General features: G+C 43.9%; 1 protein-coding gene across 1 annotated transcript in view; it reads right to left on the reverse strand.

Moving 5' to 3' along the window:
• Positions 1–18707, reverse strand: part of wasla (WASP like actin nucleation promoting factor a) — a 140276-nt gene extending 121569 nt beyond the window's left edge. The window contains exon 1 of the mRNA XM_060914775.1: positions 18140–18707. Coding sequence (XP_060770758.1) covers positions 18140–18244 — 105 coding nt within the window. The 5' untranslated portion in view covers positions 18245–18707. The remainder of the gene's footprint in view (positions 1–18139) is intronic.
• Between the last annotated feature and the right edge of the window lie 1756 nt (positions 18708–20463).

Consider the following 20463-nt stretch of genomic DNA (forward strand, 5'->3'; position numbering starts at 1 on the left):
GCGCAGACGCCAAACAGGAAGTGTGCTCATATTTCGGCCGCCCTTTGGCGTATCTTAACGAAACTTGGTGAGATTATGCCCCACCCCTCCCTGAAGGAACACAAAAAAATTGGAACAAATTGGCTGCTAGGGGGCGCTATAACTAGGAAAAATGACTTTTGGCTCATATCTCATGATGCGTTTGGGGCAGAAACAAAATTCCACTATCTCTGGAATCCTTGGGTCAAGACGAATCCAACACGCCCTATGGCGTCATATTCCACCAGGTAGATTTTCCAAAATTTTGAAATTTGTGAAAATCTATTAAAATCCTTCTCCTCCCTCAATTTTTGACCAATTTCTCCCAAACTTGGTACATAGTAAGTTTAGACTAACTGTCTGCCTGGTCAGTTCTTTCTGTTGCCATGGCAACTTAGGCTGGGTCACACTGCTTGGCCCCGCATTGCTGCTTGCAGCTATATTTAGGGGCCAAGCAGCGAAGCTGGCGAAGGCCCCTAATGAGTTTGTCGGTTTTCTTATTATTATTATTATTATTATTATTATTCATCTTTCTTCTCCTATGGGAAGTCAATGGCAGCCCATAGAGCCACACATAGGAAAATGCTCAAATTTGGCACACACATTTGAGACAGTCTCAGCATTCCCCATAACAATTTTTAGGTCCCGACCCCCAACCCTCTAGCGCCACCAGCAGGTCAAAGTTTCAGGTACATTTCTGCTTGTAACTTTTGAACCGTTGGTCCGATTTTCAAAAACTTGGTATCCCTGGAATCCTTAGGTCAAGACGAATCCAAAGCACCCCATGACGTCATTTTCCGCCCATATAGTTTTCCCGCCATTTTGAATTTTGTGAAAATCACTTAAAATGCTTCTCCTCCCTCAATTTTTGACAAATTTCTCCCAAACTTGGTAGATGGCAACTGGGGACTAAGCTGCACAAGAAACTTACCCGGATTTTAGAATTTCATAAGCGTTTGGCCGTGGCAGCCAATCAAATTTGGCTGCGCAGACGCCAAACAGGAAGTGTGCTCATATTTCGGCCGCCCTTTGGCGTATCTTAACGAAACTTGGTGAGATTATGCCCCACCCCTGCATGAAGGAACACAAAAAAATTGGAACAAATTGGCTGCTAGGGGGCGCTATAACTAGGAAAAATGACTTTTGGCTCATATCTCATGATGCGTTTGGGGTAGAAACAAAATTCCACTATCTCTGGAATCCTTGGGTCAAGACGAATCTATCGCACGCTATGACGTCATATTCTGCCTTGAGGATTTTCCGCCATTTTGAATTTTGTTAAAATCAATGAAATTCTATGGCAACCCATAGAACTGTCTGAGTAGAGGTTTTCAAATTTGGCACACTGATTCTAGGCTGCCTCAAGGTTCTTGTCAGCAAATTTCAACTCATCATCTCAAACTGTCTAGCGCCACCAACAGGTCAAAGTTGCAGGTACATTTCTGCTTGTTACTTTTGAACTGTACTTCTGATCGTCAAAATCTAAGTATCTATGGGATCCTTGGGTCAACACGAATCCAACGCACCCTATGGCGTCATATTCCGCCTGGTATATTTTCCGCCATTTTGAATTTTGTGAAAATCAATTAAAATGCTTCTCCTCCCTCAATCTTTGACCAATTCCTTCCAAGCTTGGTACATGGCAACTTTGGACTAAGCTGCACATAAAACTTACCCGGTTTTTCGAATTTCATAAGCGTTTGGCCGTGGCGGCCAATCAAATTTGGCCGTGCAGATGTGAAACAGGAAGTGTGGTCATATCTCGGCAGCCCTTTGACCTTTCTTAACCAAACTTGGTGGGATTATGCCCCACCCCTCCAAAAGGTCCCATACCACATTTGGTGCACATTGGCCATTAGGGGGCGCTATAACTTTCCAAAATGTATTTAGGATCATATATCATTGAGCTCATATCTCAGCAGTCTCTTAGCACACACACACACCTAGTACACTTGAAGTAATTTCAGGCATCACAGTCAATCGATTTTGATGGTGACGCCGTGCATGCCTCTACCCATCTGGTTGGAGGTACATTTCTGCTTGTAAACACTTCCTGTGCGTGCCTCTGATCGTCTGCCTGGTCAGTTCTTTCTGTTGCCATGGCAACTTAGGCTGGGTCACGTTGCTTGGCCCCGCATTGCTGCTTGCAGCTATATTTATTATTCAACTTTCTTCTCCTATGGGAAGTCAATGGCAGCCCATAGAGCCACACATAGGAAAATGCTCAAATTTGGCACACACATTTTAGACAGTCTCAGCATTCCCCACAACAATTATTAGGTCCCCACCCCAAACCCTCTAGCGCCACCAGCAGGTCAAAGTTGCAGGTACATTTCTGCTTGTAACTTTTGAACCGTTGGTCCGATTTTCAAAAACTTGGTATCCCTGGAATCCTTGGGTCAAGACGAATCCAAAGCACCCCATGACGTCATTTTCCGCCCATATAGTTTTCCCGCCATTTTGAATTTTGTGAAAATCAATTAAAATGCTTCTCCTCCCTCAATTTTTGACCAATTTCTCCCAAACTTGGTAAATGGCAACGTTGGACTAAGCTGCACAAGAAACTTACCCGGTTTTTAGAATTTCATAAGCGTTTGGCCGTGGCAGCCAATCAAAATTGACGGCGCAGACGCCAAGCAGGAAGTGTGCTCATATCTCTGCCGCCCTTTGGCGTATCTTAACGAAACTTGGTGAGATTATGCCCCACCCCTCCATGAAGGAACACAAAAAAATTGGAACAAATTGGCTGCTAGGGGGCGCTATAACTAGGAAAAATGACTTTTGGCTCATATCTCATGATGCGTTTGGGGTAGAAACAAAATACCACTGCCTCGGGAATCCTTGGGTCAAGACGAATCCATCGCACCCTATGACGTCATATTCTGACTTGAGGATTTTCCGCCGTTTTGAATTTTGTTAAAATCAATGAAATTCGATGGCAACCCATAGAACCGTCTGACTAGAGGTTTTCAAATTATGCACACTGATTCTAGGCTGCCTCAAGGTTCTTGTCACCAAATTTCAACTCACCACCTCAAACTCTCTAGCGCCACCAACAGGTCAAAGTCGCAGGTACATTTCTGCTTGTTACTTTTGAACCGTATGTCTGATCGTCAATATCTTAGGATCGCTGGAATCCTTCGGTCAAAACGAATCCAATGCACCCTATAGCGTCATATTCCGCCTGGTTTATTTTCCGCCATTTTGAATTTTGTGAAAATCAATTAAAATGCTTCTCCTCCCTCAATTTTTGACCAATTCCTTCCAAACTTGGTAGATGGCAACTTTGGACTAAACTGCACAAAAATCTTACCCGGTTTTTAGAAATTCATAAGCGTTTGGCCGTGGCAGCCAATCAAAATTGACGGCGCAGACGCCAAGCAGGAAGTGTGCTCATATCTCTGCCGCCCTTTGGCGTATCTTAACGAAACTTGGTGGCTTTATGCCCTACCCCTCCAAAATGGCCCACCAAAATTTTGGAACAAATTGGCTGCTAGGGGGCGCTATAACTAGGAAAAATGTCTTTTGGCTCATATCTCATGATGCGTTTGGGCTAGAAACAAAATTCCACTGCCTATGGAATCCTTGTGTCAAGACGAATCTATCGCAACCTATCACGTCATATTCTGCCTTGAGGATTTTCCGCCATTTTGAATTTTGTTAAAATCAATGAAATTCAATGGCAACCCATAGAACCGTCTGACGACAGGTTTTCAAATTTGGCACACTGATTCTAGGCTGCCTAAAGGTTCTTGTCAGCAAATTTCAACTCACCACCTCAAACTCTCTAGCGCCACCAACAGGTCAAAGTTGCATGTACATTTCTGTTTGTTACTTTTGAACCGTACGTCTGATCGTCAAAATCTTAGTATCGCTTGAATCCTTGGGTCAAACCGAATCCAACGCACCCTATCGCGTCATATTGTGCCTTGTATATTTTCCGCCATTTTGAATTATGTGAAAATCAATTAAAATGCTTCTCCTCCCTCAATTTTTGACCAATTCCTTCCAAACTTGGTACATGGGAATTTTTGACTAAGCTGCACAAAAAACTTACCCGGTTTTTCGAATTTCATAAGCGTTTGGCCGTGGCTCCCAATCAAACTTGGTGGTGCAGATGCGAAACCGGAAGTGTGCTCATATCTCGGCAGCCCTTTGACCTTTCTAAACCAAACTTGGTGGGATTGTGCCCCACCCCTCCAAAAGGGCCCATACCACATTTGGTGCACATTGGCCATTAGGGGGCGCTATAACTTTCCAAAATGTGTTTTGGCTCATATATCATTGAGCTCATATCTCAGCAGTCTTTTTGCACACACACACACACACACACACACACACACACACACACACCTAGTACACTTGAAGTAATTTCAGCCATCACAGTCAATCGAATTTGACGGTGAAGCCGTGCATGCCTCTAACCATCTGGTTGGAGGTACATTTCTGCTTGTAAACACTTCCTGTGCGTGCCTATGACCATCTGCCTGGTCAGTTCTTTGTGTTGCCATGGCAACTTAGGCTGGGTCACGCTGCTTGGCCCCGCATTGCTGCTTGCAGCTATATTTTTCTTTGGGTTTTCTGAAATCAACACAAGGTCAAAATTATACATACAGCACACCTAATATTTGGGTAAAATGTCTCTTCGCAAGATTCACCTTGACCAAACATTTTTGTTTACCATGAACAAGCTTCTGGCAGAATTCTGGTTGGATATTTCACAACTCTTCATGGTAGAATTGGTAGAGTTCCATTAAATTTGTTTTTTGTTCTTGGTATGGACTCGACTTATAAGCACAGTCCATATATTTTCAATAGGGTTGAAGTCAGGACTTGCTTTAAGCTTAATGTTAGCCTGCTTTAGCCTCCACAACCAGCTCCGATGCGTGTTTGGGTTCACTGTCCTGTTGTAACTCCCGAGTCGTGTTCAAGTTTCTGATGGTTTATGCTGAAGAATTCTGAGGTAGTTCTCCTTCTTCATTATTCCATCCACTTTGTGCAATGAACCAGTTCCACTGGCAGCAAAACAGCCCTGGAGCATGATGATCCTACCACCACCTGGTAGTGTCCTTCTGTACATGGTGATCATTGTGGCCAAACAATGTCTCTGTGTCTCATCTGACCATACAGCTATCCTCCAGAAGGCTTTTTTCTTTGTCCGTGTGGTCAGCTTCAAACTTTAGTTAAGCTTGAAGGTGTCGGTTTTGGAGCAGGGGGTTATTTATTGGATAGCAGCCTCTTAGTCCATGGTGATCTGAACTTCAGACACTCACTACGTTTACATGCACATCCAAATCGAGCTGCTGCCGGTAATCGAGCTGAAGGTCCCAGCAGGGTGCCAGAGAAATCCAATCCTACATGCACACAACTGAAATCGAGCTATTGTGTGAGGTACATTGTGCACCCGAGCCACAGGTGGCGCTACACGCCCCATCGTGTTGGTACACTTCCGGTTGTCGTCATGAAGAGCTATTCAAGAGTGTAAACAAAGTTATCAGTTCCGTGTTCTCCATTGCGCGTTTTTCTCCCGTCCATGAATTTTAATATATTCAACTCCTTAAGCTGAATGAGCATGAACTCTGTCTCCTCATTGCTCCAGAAGTGCACGTTTCTGCTTGCCTGTGGCAGTGGGGGCGTGGTCAAGCGCCGGTCTGTGACAGGAGGGCGGAGTCAGGGAAGGTGAGTGGAAGAATCACTACACCTGACGGTAATTAACCTGTGTTTGTGTGTCTTCCCAGTAACCGCGCCCTATTTAAGGAGGCAGAGGGAGAGCAGAGGGGAGAGCTCATCCCGGGACTAGAACACAGCGCGCGTGCGCGTGTGTGTGTGTGGAATAAAAGTAGGCTGTTAAACTGAAAAGTCTGACAATAAAAAGCCTATTAGTACCAGAAGCTTTGTCCTGCCGTCCTCTGTGCTCCACCCACACTTCAGAGAGCTCTACATCGCCATTTTCTCTTCTTCGTTTGTTCCTCCTGACCTCTTCTGCTGCTCACTACTACTGTTGTCATGCCGACCGAGGCTGTTGTGTTTCCCGCTTGTGGTCTCGTCACTCGTCACTTTCGGAAGTAGCTCGACAACTAGCTCGATAGGATATACATGCACAAAGTAGCTCGGCAGAAATCGCATAAACTAGGTTGTGTAGCTCGATTCCGAGAAATCAAGTTCGGTTCAATTTCAGCCGAATTAAGGTGTATACATGGCATTTTGAACTTCGATTTCAGTCGAGCAACGGCAGAAATTCGATTCTCTCTATGTGCATGTAAACGTAGTGAGTGATCCATCAGCTTCCAGTTCATGGCAGGGCTGTGTCATGGTGGTTCCCAGGTTGTTCCTGACCATCCAAACCAATTTCCTTTCAGCTGAGGGTGACAGTTTGGGCTTTCTTGAAACAAAGTGGCTTGGCAAAGTGACTACACCTCACAAAAACTTGGATAAAATAGTTTGAACTGGTCTTGGAATTTGCAGTTGTTTAGAAATGGCTCCAAGAGACATTCCGGAGTTGTGTATATCTGCAATCCTCTCTCTTAGATCTGCACTGAGCTCCTTGGACTTGCCCATTTTACTATGTGCTGGTCAATCCAATGAGTGCTGTAAACAAACCCTTTTTATGAAGGCACAAAAAAGCTTCCAGCTGTAGTCAATCATGATCACTAACAGGAGGTTAGGAGACCTCAGCCTTGGCAAGATAAGAGACATTTTGGAAGTTTCAGCACCTCTGAATTAATAATCTAAGCGAGTGTATGTAAATTTTTGACCCTGTATGTATAATTTTGACCCTGTGTTGATTTCAGAAAACCCAAAGAAATTGTGCACCAAATTCGAGTGTTTTTTTTTTAATTAAAAAGACGTATGCTGTAGGGATGGCGAAAACTAAAAAAAAAAAAAAATCTTGACCGACCACCGAGCCTCATTAGCCGGTTAAAGTCGGTTAACCTATGAGTTTAACAGGGATGCAAACGGTGCGCCTTTTGGCGGATGCCGCCTTTTTCACGGCTGAATCGTGTGGCGTTGGAGTGTCTGAATAATTTCAACGGCATTTGCTTATTTAGTAATTTTAATACAGAATTTACTCTGATGAAATTATTCAGACACTCCAACGCCCCCCTATAAAAAAAAAAAAAAAAAAAAAAAAAAAAAAAAAAAGCAGATCTGCATGATTCAGCCGTGAAAAAGTCGGCATCTGCGCCTTTAGTTTGTGTGGAGAGATATGATCTGCAATAACATGCATTGTTGGCTACAGACCGAAACATACTTTCAGAATGCACTGGCCAAGGCAGGACTAAACTCGATGTGCCTTCTAATAATAATTAAAAAAAAAAAAAACAGAATAGTAATTTGCAGGGCTTTGAACTGGTTCAAGGAACGAAAACCGGGAACTTTTTCTATTTCACATGGAACAGAAACGAAACCAGAAACTTTATTATTTATGTTCCGGAACAGAAACGCTTATTAAAAATAATGGTAACCGGTTAATACCGGTTTTTATTTCGTTCCTCAAAGTTTCCGTAGCCTACAAATAAAAAAAAGTCATTCTTCTCCTGCGCAAGTTTCTATGACCCGCTGGGGTTCACTTCCTGTGTGACGTTCGCTGACTGAATGGAGAGAGCGGAAAGGTGGACTACTATCACGTCTCTATGTGGTAATAAGTGAGTAAGTGCATTACTGAGTGTCTGAGCAAAGAAGAGCCTGAACGTTGCAACCTCCCTATTGGCTGTTTGTAAAAACGTATCAGTTCTTGTGCTTCCCACGGGAATCATCGCGGGCTCGAGAGATGAGACCTGACGAGTTAGTTCATTGGTAGCAGAACAAAATGTCTGGACACAAATCGGGTTTTCAGAAAAGGAAAGAAAATAAACGGAGGGTCGAAAATACAAAAAAGGAGGCAGAAAATGCAAAACGAGTTAAGGTAGGACAAATGGTTACTTTTCTGAGGCAGCCCGCCGTGGCTGCCTGCAGGCTTATTTATTATAGCCCATTTAGTTAAAATAGTTGATATAAAATGTTTATAGTTATAGTTATGTGATGGTTGTCCTGATTTAGACTGGTGTTTTTTTTTTTTTTTTTTGGGGGGGGGGGGGGGGGGGGGGGGCGCTGCGCGATGTTGCACCCGGGTCCAGATTAGGGCAGAACCGGCCCTGGCTACATTTCAGGTGTAGTTCGTTTTATGAATGTATGTACTTGCATAGATGTGTACTTGGTCTTCCAATATGGCGCCTAACAAAATCTCGCGGCGCGGTGACGTCATGCGGTAGCCCTCTATAGGGCCTGACTAGCCTTTGGTAACACACTAAACGAATTATCTTTCATTTTTGACACTTTTTATGTTTGTGTAGATGGGAAGACATACTGAGAATCCAAATCGCCAACATTTGAAATAATAATTGTTTTGAATTATTTCTTGTCTTATTTAATGAAGGTTGTAATAGAATTAGCCTACATTTGGCTTAAGCTGGATGAGACAGAGACATAATTTTATAGCCATTTGTTAAACAGCTGACAGGGAACGTAATTAACCGTTCCGGGAACGAAATCTTTTTTGTTCTAACCGGTTCGGGAACGTCTATTTAATGGTGGAACCCAAAACCGGAAACGTTAAAATTCCGTTTCTGTTCGGAACGAACCAATAGGAAAAAAAAATTCTGGTTCAAAGCCCTGGTAATTTGTAAGCTAAAAAGCCTGTGTCTACACTTTTCTCTCGCCGAGTGGCAGCTGTTTTCAACTGGGGCGGGAGGGCGGGACATGACTGAATGGGCGTTTCTGATTTGTCAGCTGTCGTCCTTACACCACATGGCATGCCCCAAGCATTTACAACACAGAATTCCAGATTCTCCGCTCCAAAATCGGCAGCTTCAAAATGATTGATTTTTTTTTTTTAACCGACAACCAAAAAAAAAAATTAACCTGTTGACGTTGATTCGGTCAACCACCGGTCAAACGGTCATCGGTTAACATCCCTAGTATGCTGTACATTCTGCCACAGAAAAAGAACAGTGCAAAGAAATTACTGAAAGCCCAAATATTGCCATGACATTCATACCCAAGATGACATTCATGTCACTGTATGTAAACTTCTGACCACAACTGTATATAGACATGTGCTACGTACATTTTGTAGAGCTAAAGCTATAAATATATAAAACTAAATAAACAGTCTGGAAATTAACACTAATAAAACCTATAAACTGATGCATAAAAAAATAACTGAGTTATGCATAAATAAAAAAGCATTACTAAAAGTCTAATAAGAACTACAATAAAAAAAAGAAGGAACCATGACAATGACTACATTGACTCCGTGAGTGTGAGCCACATGAAAAAAAGAGCGCAGCAGTAAGTTGTGTCCTCTAGGACGCAGGCTAGCAAAGGCAAAAAACAGGCCAACGTCTTGGCAATGCAGTCAAAAGGAACAAAGCCAAGATCTCGGAGAAGATGAAAAATTTTCCATGGACAAATGTGCTTGCTTGCTTGCTTACACACACAAACAATATGGTCAAAAATCAAAGTCATTGTCAGAAATAACAAAGGATTAACAGGGTAATAACTTGTGAAACTGGCCTGGAAAATACCAATGCGCAAAATATGCCAAAGTAGGCAACTAACTAAGACAAACAAGACAGGGAAGTAATTCAATCTGTGTGCTAAACTGCCACGTCAGTAACACATGGCTTTTCTTCATCTCAAACAGGGAAAACTGCTTCCTGCTCATGCTCGAAAAAAAGCACTCTCAGCATTAGGATATTCTGACTAAAGGAAACACACCGATAGCTCAGTGGAACCCTAAAACAGAGACGTGCACCTGGGAGGGAGTTCATCACATTCAATCCAACGTCACCAGCTCACATATCAGACCACAAGCAACAGTTGAGTATTTGCAGAAATGAATAAATATTTTCGAATGCTCAAGTGTAACTGACTGCATAATATTAACACTAATCATACTGCATTCGCTGGATTTTTAAATGAACCTTAAAACATTCAGCTCAGGTTTGAAATGCTGTTTTACAGTAATTCAGACGGTGCTGCTGCTAACGTGGAAATCTGAACGGAGGTGAGCACTGGCTCACATTACTATATTTTCAGGCAAAAACCTTGCAGTGGAGGAGGCAGAGCAGTTCACTTCCTGTCCATAAATGCTGCTGACTGTGCACACATCCCTGTTTGGACCTCTCTCTACCTCCTTTCTGCCCACCCCGACACCCCCTCGGTTTCCCCAATCGTCTGAACTGAACTTGATCCACACACTCTGCCTTCAGATGATTTCACTGCTTGTTCAGAAAGCAGTACTGAATGGATGCATGACTGCTGGAAACGGACCCCATCGTCATGTCTCATATCCAGTCGCCCCTATAAAAGCCCACTTTATGGCCTGCCTCTTTGGCTGCCTGTTCTCGAGTGAACGTTGCGCTTGTACTGTCAATTGCCTCTTAGCTCTATCCAGCATGGACAAGAAATCTTAATGGACTGGGAAATAAAGGTACCAAACTGCATTTTTCCTGCCACTGGAGTAGTACTCAAGTCCTTATAGGCAAGTCTTGCCCCTTGGCAGCCATTTGGTAACAAAACTGCGTAGTTATTTCAGGCTAAGATGATCAAAACTGAAATATATGTAAAGAACAAGATTCAATCTAAATGAACGGGGAGAGAACGATAACTGCATTTTCAATGGCCGCTGGGACATGAAATCTGCTTGTATAGAATCAGTCAACCAAATCTAATAAAAACCTCTTCATAAGGCTGGTGACTTTGTCCCCCCGGTTATAGGGTAGTCACACTAGAGGCGGAATGAGCCGGAATGAAAATTCTTCGTATATTCCGGGATATTCGAAGTGCATTCTAAAAATTCTGACTGCATTCCAAACATTCGGGCCCATTCTTATGGCTGGCTCAAATGTTTTGCTCATGCTCAAAACATTCAAGGTGCATTCGAAGAGGATCAAACGGCATTTGAAGTGTATTCTAACTGCATTCTACGTAAATATTCTTACGTCATTCAAACAGCATTCAAAACGTTCTGATCGCGTTTGAGGGAAAAATCGAAATGGCAAGCCACTTCAAATCCTGCCAAAATGTCCCGAATGTGCCTTGAATGAGCCGGAATGAAAATTCTTCGTATATTCCGGGATATTCAAAGTACATTCTAAGTATTCGAGCTGCATTCTCTTTGAATTCTTAGATGTTTGAAACATATTCGGCGGCTATTCCGGGAGCGTTCTAACGGAATTTGAGGTGAATTTGTACAGCATTCGAGGCACTTTCCGACCGGCAATCGAACTGCACTCGTACGGCATTCGAAGTGCATTCTTAATATTCTTACTGCATTCTAGGTATTCCTACTTTGTTCCAACTACATTTGAACTGCATTCGAAAGCTGATACACCTGGAATGTGGCAGAATCATTCGAGGCAGGTTTGAAGCGCATTCTAAGGACCAGTCCACACGAGTATGCGGCCTCACCCAATACGCTGTCGTTTTGAAAAAAATTTCTGTAAACACGGCATAGTTTCCAGAAATATCTGCGTCCACACGGATTCACTGGAAACGACTCAAAACGCTGTAGTACATATGCCAGGCCTGTATGTGGCGCTGCCACACCAATACACTAAAACCGGAAGAGAAGCCATGGAGCATGCGTATAAAGGTCACACGCTGTTTACAAACAAGCTCATAACACGAGAAGAGGATGATCATGGCCAGCGCAACTCTGAGAGGAAGAGGAAAGTCTTTTGTGTGGACCGACAATGAAGTGGAACTTCTACTTCGTGTCACATTGGACGTTTCTGCAGTACGAGCACAAGCCTGTAGTCCGCCATTATTGTTATGACGCGTCTAGCGGTGGCGGCTGAGGTTAAAGGTTAGAGAGGAGGGGCTTATACGTCATCGTTTCTGAAAAAAATCCGCATTCGCCGTCCAGACGACTCCGGGCTATCTGGCATTTTAGGATTTTCCCACTCTGGGACCCGTTTTCAAAAAATACCGGTTTCGCACCTCGAAAAAGCCAGATCCGTCTGGACGCGAGGCCAAAGCGATAAAGTATTTATGCGGATTCGACAAAAACGTACTCGTGTGGACGGCCCCCCAAGTATTCGAACGGCATTCTTACAAAGCTGTAAGAATGTTGGTCAGTTTGAAATTCCCGCCCGAATGTGGCACGAATGTTGAAAAATTTTTCATTCCGGCTGGTTCTGCTCGATTCCTGCTAATTCGGAATAAGTGTGACAGGGGCCTTTACTTTTATTACACATGCGCAAGGTTGCTATACTTCTACTACGCATGTGCAACTGCATGATTGGCTTAATACGTTTCCCTGTTCAGCAGATGGTTGGCTTTTTGCGGAGAGGGGTAGGATATGTGCATACGACGATCACATTTCCCTATAGACTTTCCCTATAGATTTCTATTCAGGATTGTTGAAGTGGTTTGTGTCCTCCCTTATAACGTCTCTGGCAGTACAATCAAGGGTACTTTTTTCGTACCTTTAACAGATATCTTTTACCTGGGAAGGCACATGTGGTGTACCTTTAAGGCTTTATTCTAAAACTAATTAGGTCCAATTAGGTAACTTAAATTATATCATATTCCTGCTTCCAGGTGGGGGGAAAAAAAAAAGATACACACTAAAATTTTGTAAAAGATGGTACAAGAACGAGTACAGTTTGGTATCTTTATTTGGTACCATAGAGTGTATGGACAAAATACTGCAATTACATAGGAACACATATCAAACCCCACGACCCTATTCCACTCACATGAAGCATCTGATACTATTGTATCACAGCGCACAATAAACCATTTAGTACCTGGTCACCTCTCGCTTGTTTGCATATCACAGTCTTCTGTGATACTGCCATGATCATAGCCAATATTGCGAATATGATTTATATGACGACTTACACAACTAATTATATACTGTGTAGGAATATCTCCATGCTAACCTCAGCTTGTCACTCATGTCTGTACTTACACAAAAGAGTAATCTAGTTTTCCAAGCACTTGCATCTGAATTCTTGCTTTAGATCAAGAAGCAGCCTGCGTTTCATCCTTTAATGCTTGCTTCCGAACTTAAGAGTCAAATTAAATTCTGTCAACTGTCTTATTTACTGTAAATCTAACATTGCTTGCTTGGTGAAACTCAAACTTGACTCTGCACAAAAAGTTGCTAATTTTAGCAGATTCCTTTTAGCGCTGACAAGCAGGCAACCAAAACTTTAAGGATTGTGAGCATTCTTGAGCTGGAACGAACTGCCTTCATTCCACAAACTCTACCTGTTAGACCATCCATCCATCCATTATCTGTAACTGCTTATCCTGTTCTACAGGGTCGCAGGCAAGCTGGAGCCTATCCCAGCTGACTACGGGTGAAAGGCGGGGTACACCCTGGACAAGTCGCCAGGTCATCACAGGGCTGACACATAGACACAGACAACCATTCACACTCACATTCACACCTACGGTCAATTTAGGCTACATCCACACGACAACGGCAACGAGATGTTATTAAAAAAAATATCACGTCCACATGGACAACGGATCAGTAAAATATCAGGTACATATGGCAACGCAACGCTTGCTGAAAACGATGCAATACACATGCCACACCTCTAGGTACGCTGTAAGACGGTCCCATCGGAGACACCAGAACAATAGAAGAAGTAAGGACGCATGCGCATAAACTATTATGCGCGAGACTTCATATTAGCCACAAAGTCAGGAAAATCTGTTCATAAAGTTACGTTATACTGACCAAATACAATGAAAAGTATTTTTCCAGTCTCACCTGTGAAAGGTAATCCCATGTGATCTCGTTTGGACGGTAAACCTGTTGGTACAGTTAAACGCAGCACATGAATGAGGCATCTTTATTCTCCGCTTTGCCCCATCCAATATGGTGGCGAGGATGACGTATGATTCTACGTGGAAGGCGGCATCTTTAATGGTCTGGAATAAATTGAATGCTACACGTTGATGGATTAATTTGTTCTTCTACGCCCTTTTTGAGGAATGTATTGTAGGACTAAAACCAACATCTGAAGAGGTGAGATCGCTCCTTTTTTTCCCTATTTTTGCTGGCGGGATTGACTCTGCCCTAAGGGCAGAGTCTTTCACTCACCCTCTCTCTCACTTTGCACCATTACACAAATATTCACAGTGAAATTATTTTGTAAGCGCGTTTCATGAACCAAGTTATAGGATTTGTTGACAACTCGCATCGAGTTCGTTACACTTCTACCCGGCGTGAAGCACTCACAATCATGTGGTTGTGACGTCATCGTAAACAAATCCGTTCTACTTATCCAGACGACTTCGCAACGGCAACGTTGCCAGATCTTTCCACTCTGGAACCCGTTCTCAAAAGATTTCGTTTTGGGGCACCCAAAACGCCGGTGCCATGTGGACGCCAGGCTGAAACAATAAACAATTTTATCAGATTCACCTGAATCCGCTGCCGTGTGGAGAGGGCCTTAGAGTCTCACCAGTTAACCTAACCTGCATGTCTTTGGACTGTGGGGGAAACCGGAGCACCCGGAGGAAACCCATGCGGACACGGGGAGAACATGCAAACTCCACACAGAAAGGCCCTCACCGGCCACGGGGCTCGAACCCGGACCTTTATTATAAATAATTTCTATTCACGTTCACTGGATATGAGCAGTCGCGCGCTCTGATCGGCTACTCTACTACTAGGCTATCGGCTCATATACCGTGAGTATAGAAAAAAATGGTGGAGCGTGTTGCTGAACCAACTGAGGATGAAATAAAAAGTACTCGAAAACAAAACCCCAAAAAATAAACATGGGGAGAACATGCAAACTCTGCACAGAAAGGCCCTCATCAGCCACTAGGGCTCGAACCCGGACCTTCTTGCTGTGAGGTGACAGTGCTAACCACTACACCACCATGCCGCCCCCTGTTAGACCAATGCGAGACAAAAATGAAGTACTGGTTAATGCTTCCCTGCAAGTGATTTACTGTTGCCTGGGATGCAATGGCAGGAAATAGTTCAAATCCCAAACAGGCCCATTAGTCCCAAGAGTGCAGGCGGGCTCACAACATTTCCTACAGAGCTCTACTTGAGCTTTTGAACATTTTGAGCCAACACTGAAAAAGACAGTTTCATAAACAAAAATGAACAAAATGGTTGCAAACTTGAAAACAACAACAACTACCAAATGACTCATCAGAGAAGGAATTAGCGTTCTACCTGGAGGAGGAAGAAATCACATTCTTCTGAAACGTTAAAACTAGCATCAGTTCACTGTGTAGCCTGTCACAAGGGTTGTGCTTTACATTAAGGTTTCCTGATAAGCCATGCATTTCAACATTAATACAACATATTGACGATAATGTGAAAATAATTAACACTTGTATGAATTTTTTTTTTTAAATAAAGAAGCAAACAACAACAACTGATTCTGTCTCTAGGGTAAAAATCATGTCACACTGACTGACGTCATTTAAATGTTTGTGGCGCTTAATCAGCAAAAGCGCAACGGTAGTGTAGTGATTAGCACTGTCGCCTCACAGCAAGAAGGTTCTGGGTTCGAACCCAGCGGCCGACGAGAACATGCAAACTCTATGTGGAGTTTGTATGTTCTCCCTGCGTCTGCATGAGTTTCCTCCCACAGTCCAAAGATATGCAGGTTAGGTTAATTGGTGGCTCTAAATTGACCGTGAGTGTGAATGGTTGTGTGTGTCAGCCCTGCGATGAGCTGGCGACTTGTCCAAGGTGTACCCTTGGCAAGAGGCCCATGATAGGCTCCAACTTGCCCCCCGCAGGATAAGCGGTTACAGATAAGAAGCACAGTGCACACTTCAAGCACAGTGAAATTCATCCTCTGCATTTAACCCATCTGAAGCAGTGAACACACGCACACACACCCAGAGCAGTGGGCAGCCATACTACAGCGCCCGGGGAGCAATCAGGGGTCAGGTACCTAGCTCAAGGGTACTGTGGGAGAAACCAGAGCACCCGGAAGAACCCACATGGAGAACATGCAAACCCTGCACAGAAAGGGCCTCTGCATGCTCTTGCGACAAGGCTTTCGCAGACAGTTGTAATTTATCGTTGAGCGGGGAGTAATAGGCGTGCGCGATGTTATTCACCGCCACAACGCAAGGGGGCGCAAAGTCGCGAAATCGCTAGGAGTAGTTGGTGGGTGTGGTTAGTGGAGTGTTTATCCTCCGGTTACTTATAATGACTAGAACTGGAGTCGTATAGATGTACGTACTTCCTCACTTCCTCGATCAACCGCTCTTCGTGCTGCTCCATCTTCGCTCGTGTTTTTAAAAATGGCGGTAGTGAAAACAAACCAAACCGGGAAAGTAGGGAAGCGGAAGTGCGTGTACAGCGGATGTAGAGTGGACCAATCAGAGCCCTCTCGTCTGCGAGGCTTCTGTGGTGGTCACAATTTTTGGGAGGTGCGCGCAGAGCATCTGCGAGGGGGGGGGGGGGGGGGGGCTACGCAGATACCATCTGCGAGGACTGCATTGTCAGCATAAATTGGCCTAAAGGCCCTCGCCGGCCGCTGGGTTCGAACCCGGAACCTTCTTGCTGTGAGGCGACCATGCTTAGCTATACATAATTAAGTTAGCATATAGACTAGTAATAAATAATAGGAATAAACACTAGTTAATGCAGGTGTGTTTAGTTAACACTTAAAGTGCCATTCCACCATTGGATGTATTCTTTGGCATAAAATACAATATATTTTGACAACATATATAAATGGCATCACTAGATAGAGAAATCTTTTAGCTTCAAAATGATATATCAAACATAATTTTTGACAACGACAAGTATATTAATTTTGCGACCAAAGCCACCTACCCTTTTAATTTCCGCGCGTGATGACATCGGCAGGTTCCCCTTCTTGTGTACCACGTGACGTGGCACATATTATCGGCAATGGCGGATAGAACGCGATAAAAATAATACCAATAAATCTAGCTAATACCAATAAATCTAGCTAACTGAAAGATTAACTCAAAATTTTTCGCAATTTTTTGGCCCCCATATACGAGGAGAAATGACTCTCTTACTTTGGGGGTTTCCTGGTCTAAAAATAGACCGACACGTGGTACACAAGAAGGGGAACCTGCCGATGACATCACGCGCGGAAATTAAAAGGGTAGGTGACTTTGGTCGCAAAATTAATATACTTGTCGTTGTCAAAAAATTATGTCCGATATATCATTTTGAAGCTAAAAGATTTCTCTGTCTAGTCATGTCGTCATAAAATATATTGCATTTTATGCCAAAGAATACATCCAATGGTGGAATGGCACTTTAAATTAGAAAAGTTTAACAACAAGGTTTCTTCTAAAAGTGTAGTTTTAGGATGGTAGATGAAAGTTAATTTTTAATTAGACTGTTTTCCAACAAACTACGTATATTTATATTTACTGTTTTTTTTTTTTGGCAAAGACCCACTTGAGGGTATAATAAAATGTGATTTTAATTTAAAAAGGGTTTGCAAAATGTTAACGAAGAGTAATTTGTGTTCTTTGAGCTAACCTTAATGAAAAGCGTAGAGTGGAGGAAACAAACAAACAAACAAACAAACAAAAAGTGTATGCTTCAGGCTACGTGCCTAGCATCATTAACCGTTATAATTAGTCCTGTAAATGATATCGAGCAAAACTTCAGGTGTTGAATGAAGTCTTACAGAACTGAACTGGTGTGTAAAGTGTTGTTTGTTGTGCTCATATAGATGGCTACCTACAGCGCTAGGTAAACAAACCCGGCTCCCTGGCCTACACTGCAGGAGGAAACAAACTGCTCGTTTAATGCATTTGAATTCCACATGCAGTGTGTAGGAAAGGCATGACAGACGATTTACACTTAAAGACAGACTTCTAAGAGTGTTCTGTGGTGTTCCCCTCAGGCGGAATTCACGGTCCATGACCGAGCAGGCTGTCCGAAGAAGTCTGTATTCCCCATGTCAACCCCAGCTAACACAGGCTACACGGGTTAGCTTTGCATCAAAACAAACACCGCTATGAACACATCCACGCAGCAAAGCGACCATTTAAAAGGCGAAATTCCCAGCCAAACATAACATTATCAGAAAACAGAGCTGCCAAGTCAACTTGAAGTAAAGTCGCAGTATGCAGCAGAACTTACGATGCATTTCCTGCCAAGGTAGTTGAAGAGACACTCGTTCTCCTGCGGGGTGAGAAGCAAAGAGCCCACATTAGTCAGCCTCCTCTGAGGCGTTGGTGCGCTCATGTTGCAAAAACACGAGGCCGAGGAGTCCTGGTGTTTAAATCCCGGTGAAGTTTTTTTTTAATTATTATTAATTTTTTTTTATGTGAAATAGATGCGATCAGACATCATCATGGCCTGCACTCGGCCCATCCAGGAACTGCATTCCGCGAACAGCCAACTCAGAGCTCGGGTTTCTCTCCACGCGTACCCTCTTCACAAACAAAACTTATAATCCCGCAAATAAAAGTCAGTTTGGACCGTTCAACAACAGATAAACTTCAAAATATAAACTTTCATCCCGAACTCCCACAGCAACAACGATCCCTCAAACCAACATGGCAGCTTGGTGGACGAGCCGATGAGGCAGCCATGAAAAGGGGTCTTCGAATCAGCGCTTTCAAAGATTATCAAAAGCAAAACAATTTATCCAGAAATATTAGTATTATTAAAACAACAATTCATTCAGAATAATGATTATTTCTAGGCGACGTCTATTCTCACACTTCCGATAACATGACATATTTCTGGAGTGCTCCCCCCTTGACTGAATGGTTTGTTCCTGCTTTCCCGTGCCTTCTGCAGTATGCGGACGGATGGGCGGAGACTCACGAAACGGGAGGGTGGGACACTGTTACGTCATAGTAACACGGAAGACTACACATTTTTGCATATCCTCTGTTCACTTGGTCTGTGAGGCCAAGTTCCTCATATTAATAATAGTGGGAAATGCTGCTATATCAGTGCTGCCTCTGATTTAGCACAAAGCCATTTATTTCTCACAGGCACATCGTTGAGAGATGAATGAAAGTACAGATATTACTTTGAATTATTTGTGCATTGAGGAACGCTCACTGGGTGGTGCAGTGATTAGCACTGTCGCCTCACAGCAAGAAGGTCCTGGGTTCGAGCCCAGCAGCCAGCGAGGGCCTTTCTTTGTAGGGTTTGCATGTTGTCTGTGCTCCGGTTTCCCCCACAGTCCAAAGACATGCAGGTTAGATTAATTGGTGGCTCTAAATTGACCGTAGGTGTGAGTGTGACTGGTTGTCTGTGTCTATGTGTCAGCCCTGCAATGACCTGGCGATTTGTCCAGGGTGTACCCCGCCTCTCACTTATAGTCATCTGGGATAGGCTCCAGCTTGCCAGCAACCCTGTAGAACAGGATAAGTGGCTACAGATAATGCATGGATGGAACACTCACTGGGTGGTGTAGTGGTTAGCACTGTCACCTCACAGCAAGAAGGTCCTGGGTTCGAGCCCAGCAGCCAGTGAGGGCCTTTCTGTATAGGGTTTGCATGTTGTCTGTGTGGGTGTGCTCCGGTTTCCCCCACAGTCCAAAGACATGCGGGTTAGATTAATTGGTGGCTCTAAATTGACCATAGGTGTGAGTGTGACTGGTTGTCTGTGTCTATGTGTCAGCCCTGCAATGACCTGGCGATTTGTCCAGGGTGTACCCCACCTCTCACTTATAGTCATCTGGGATAGGCTCCAGCTTGCCAGCAACCCTGTAGAACAGGATAAGTGGCTACAGATAATGCATGGATGGAACACTCACTGGGTGGTGTAGTGGTTAGCACTGTCGCCTCACAGCAAGAAGATCCTGGGTTCGAGCCCAGCAGCCAGCGAGGGCCTTTCTGTGTAGGGTTTGCATGTTGTCTGTGTGGGTGTGCTCCGGTTTCCCCCACAGTCCAAAGATATGCAGGTTAGGTTAAATGGTGGCTCTAAATTGAGCGTAGGTGTGAATGTGAGTGTGAATGGTTGTCTGTGTCTATGTGTCAGCCCTGCAATGACCTGGCGATTTGTCCAGGGTGTACCCCACCTCTCACTTATAGTCAGCTGGGATAGGCTCCAGCTTGCCTGCAACCCTGTAGAACAGGATAAGTGGCTACAGATAATGGATGGACGGAACACTCACTGGATGGTGTAGTGATTAGCACTGTCGCCTCACAGCAAGAAGGTCCTGGGTTCGAGCCCAGCAGCCAGTGAGGGCCTTTCTGTGTAGGGTTTGCATGTTGTCTGTGTGGGTGTGCTCCGGTTTCCCCCACAGTCCAAAGACATGCAGGTTAGGTTAATTGGTGGCTCTAAATTGAGCGTAGGTGTGAATGTGAGTGTGAATGGTTGTCTGTGTCTATGTGTCAGCCCTGCAATGACCTGGCGATTTGTCCAGGGTGTACCCCGCCTTTCGCCCGTAGTCAGCTGGTATAGGCTCCAGCTTGCCTGCAACCCTGTAGAACAGGATAAGT

This window comes from Neoarius graeffei, chromosome 2 (genome assembly GCF_027579695.1).
Source record: "Neoarius graeffei isolate fNeoGra1 chromosome 2, fNeoGra1.pri, whole genome shotgun sequence".
Lineage (NCBI taxonomy): Eukaryota > Metazoa > Chordata > Actinopteri > Siluriformes > Ariidae > Neoarius > Neoarius graeffei.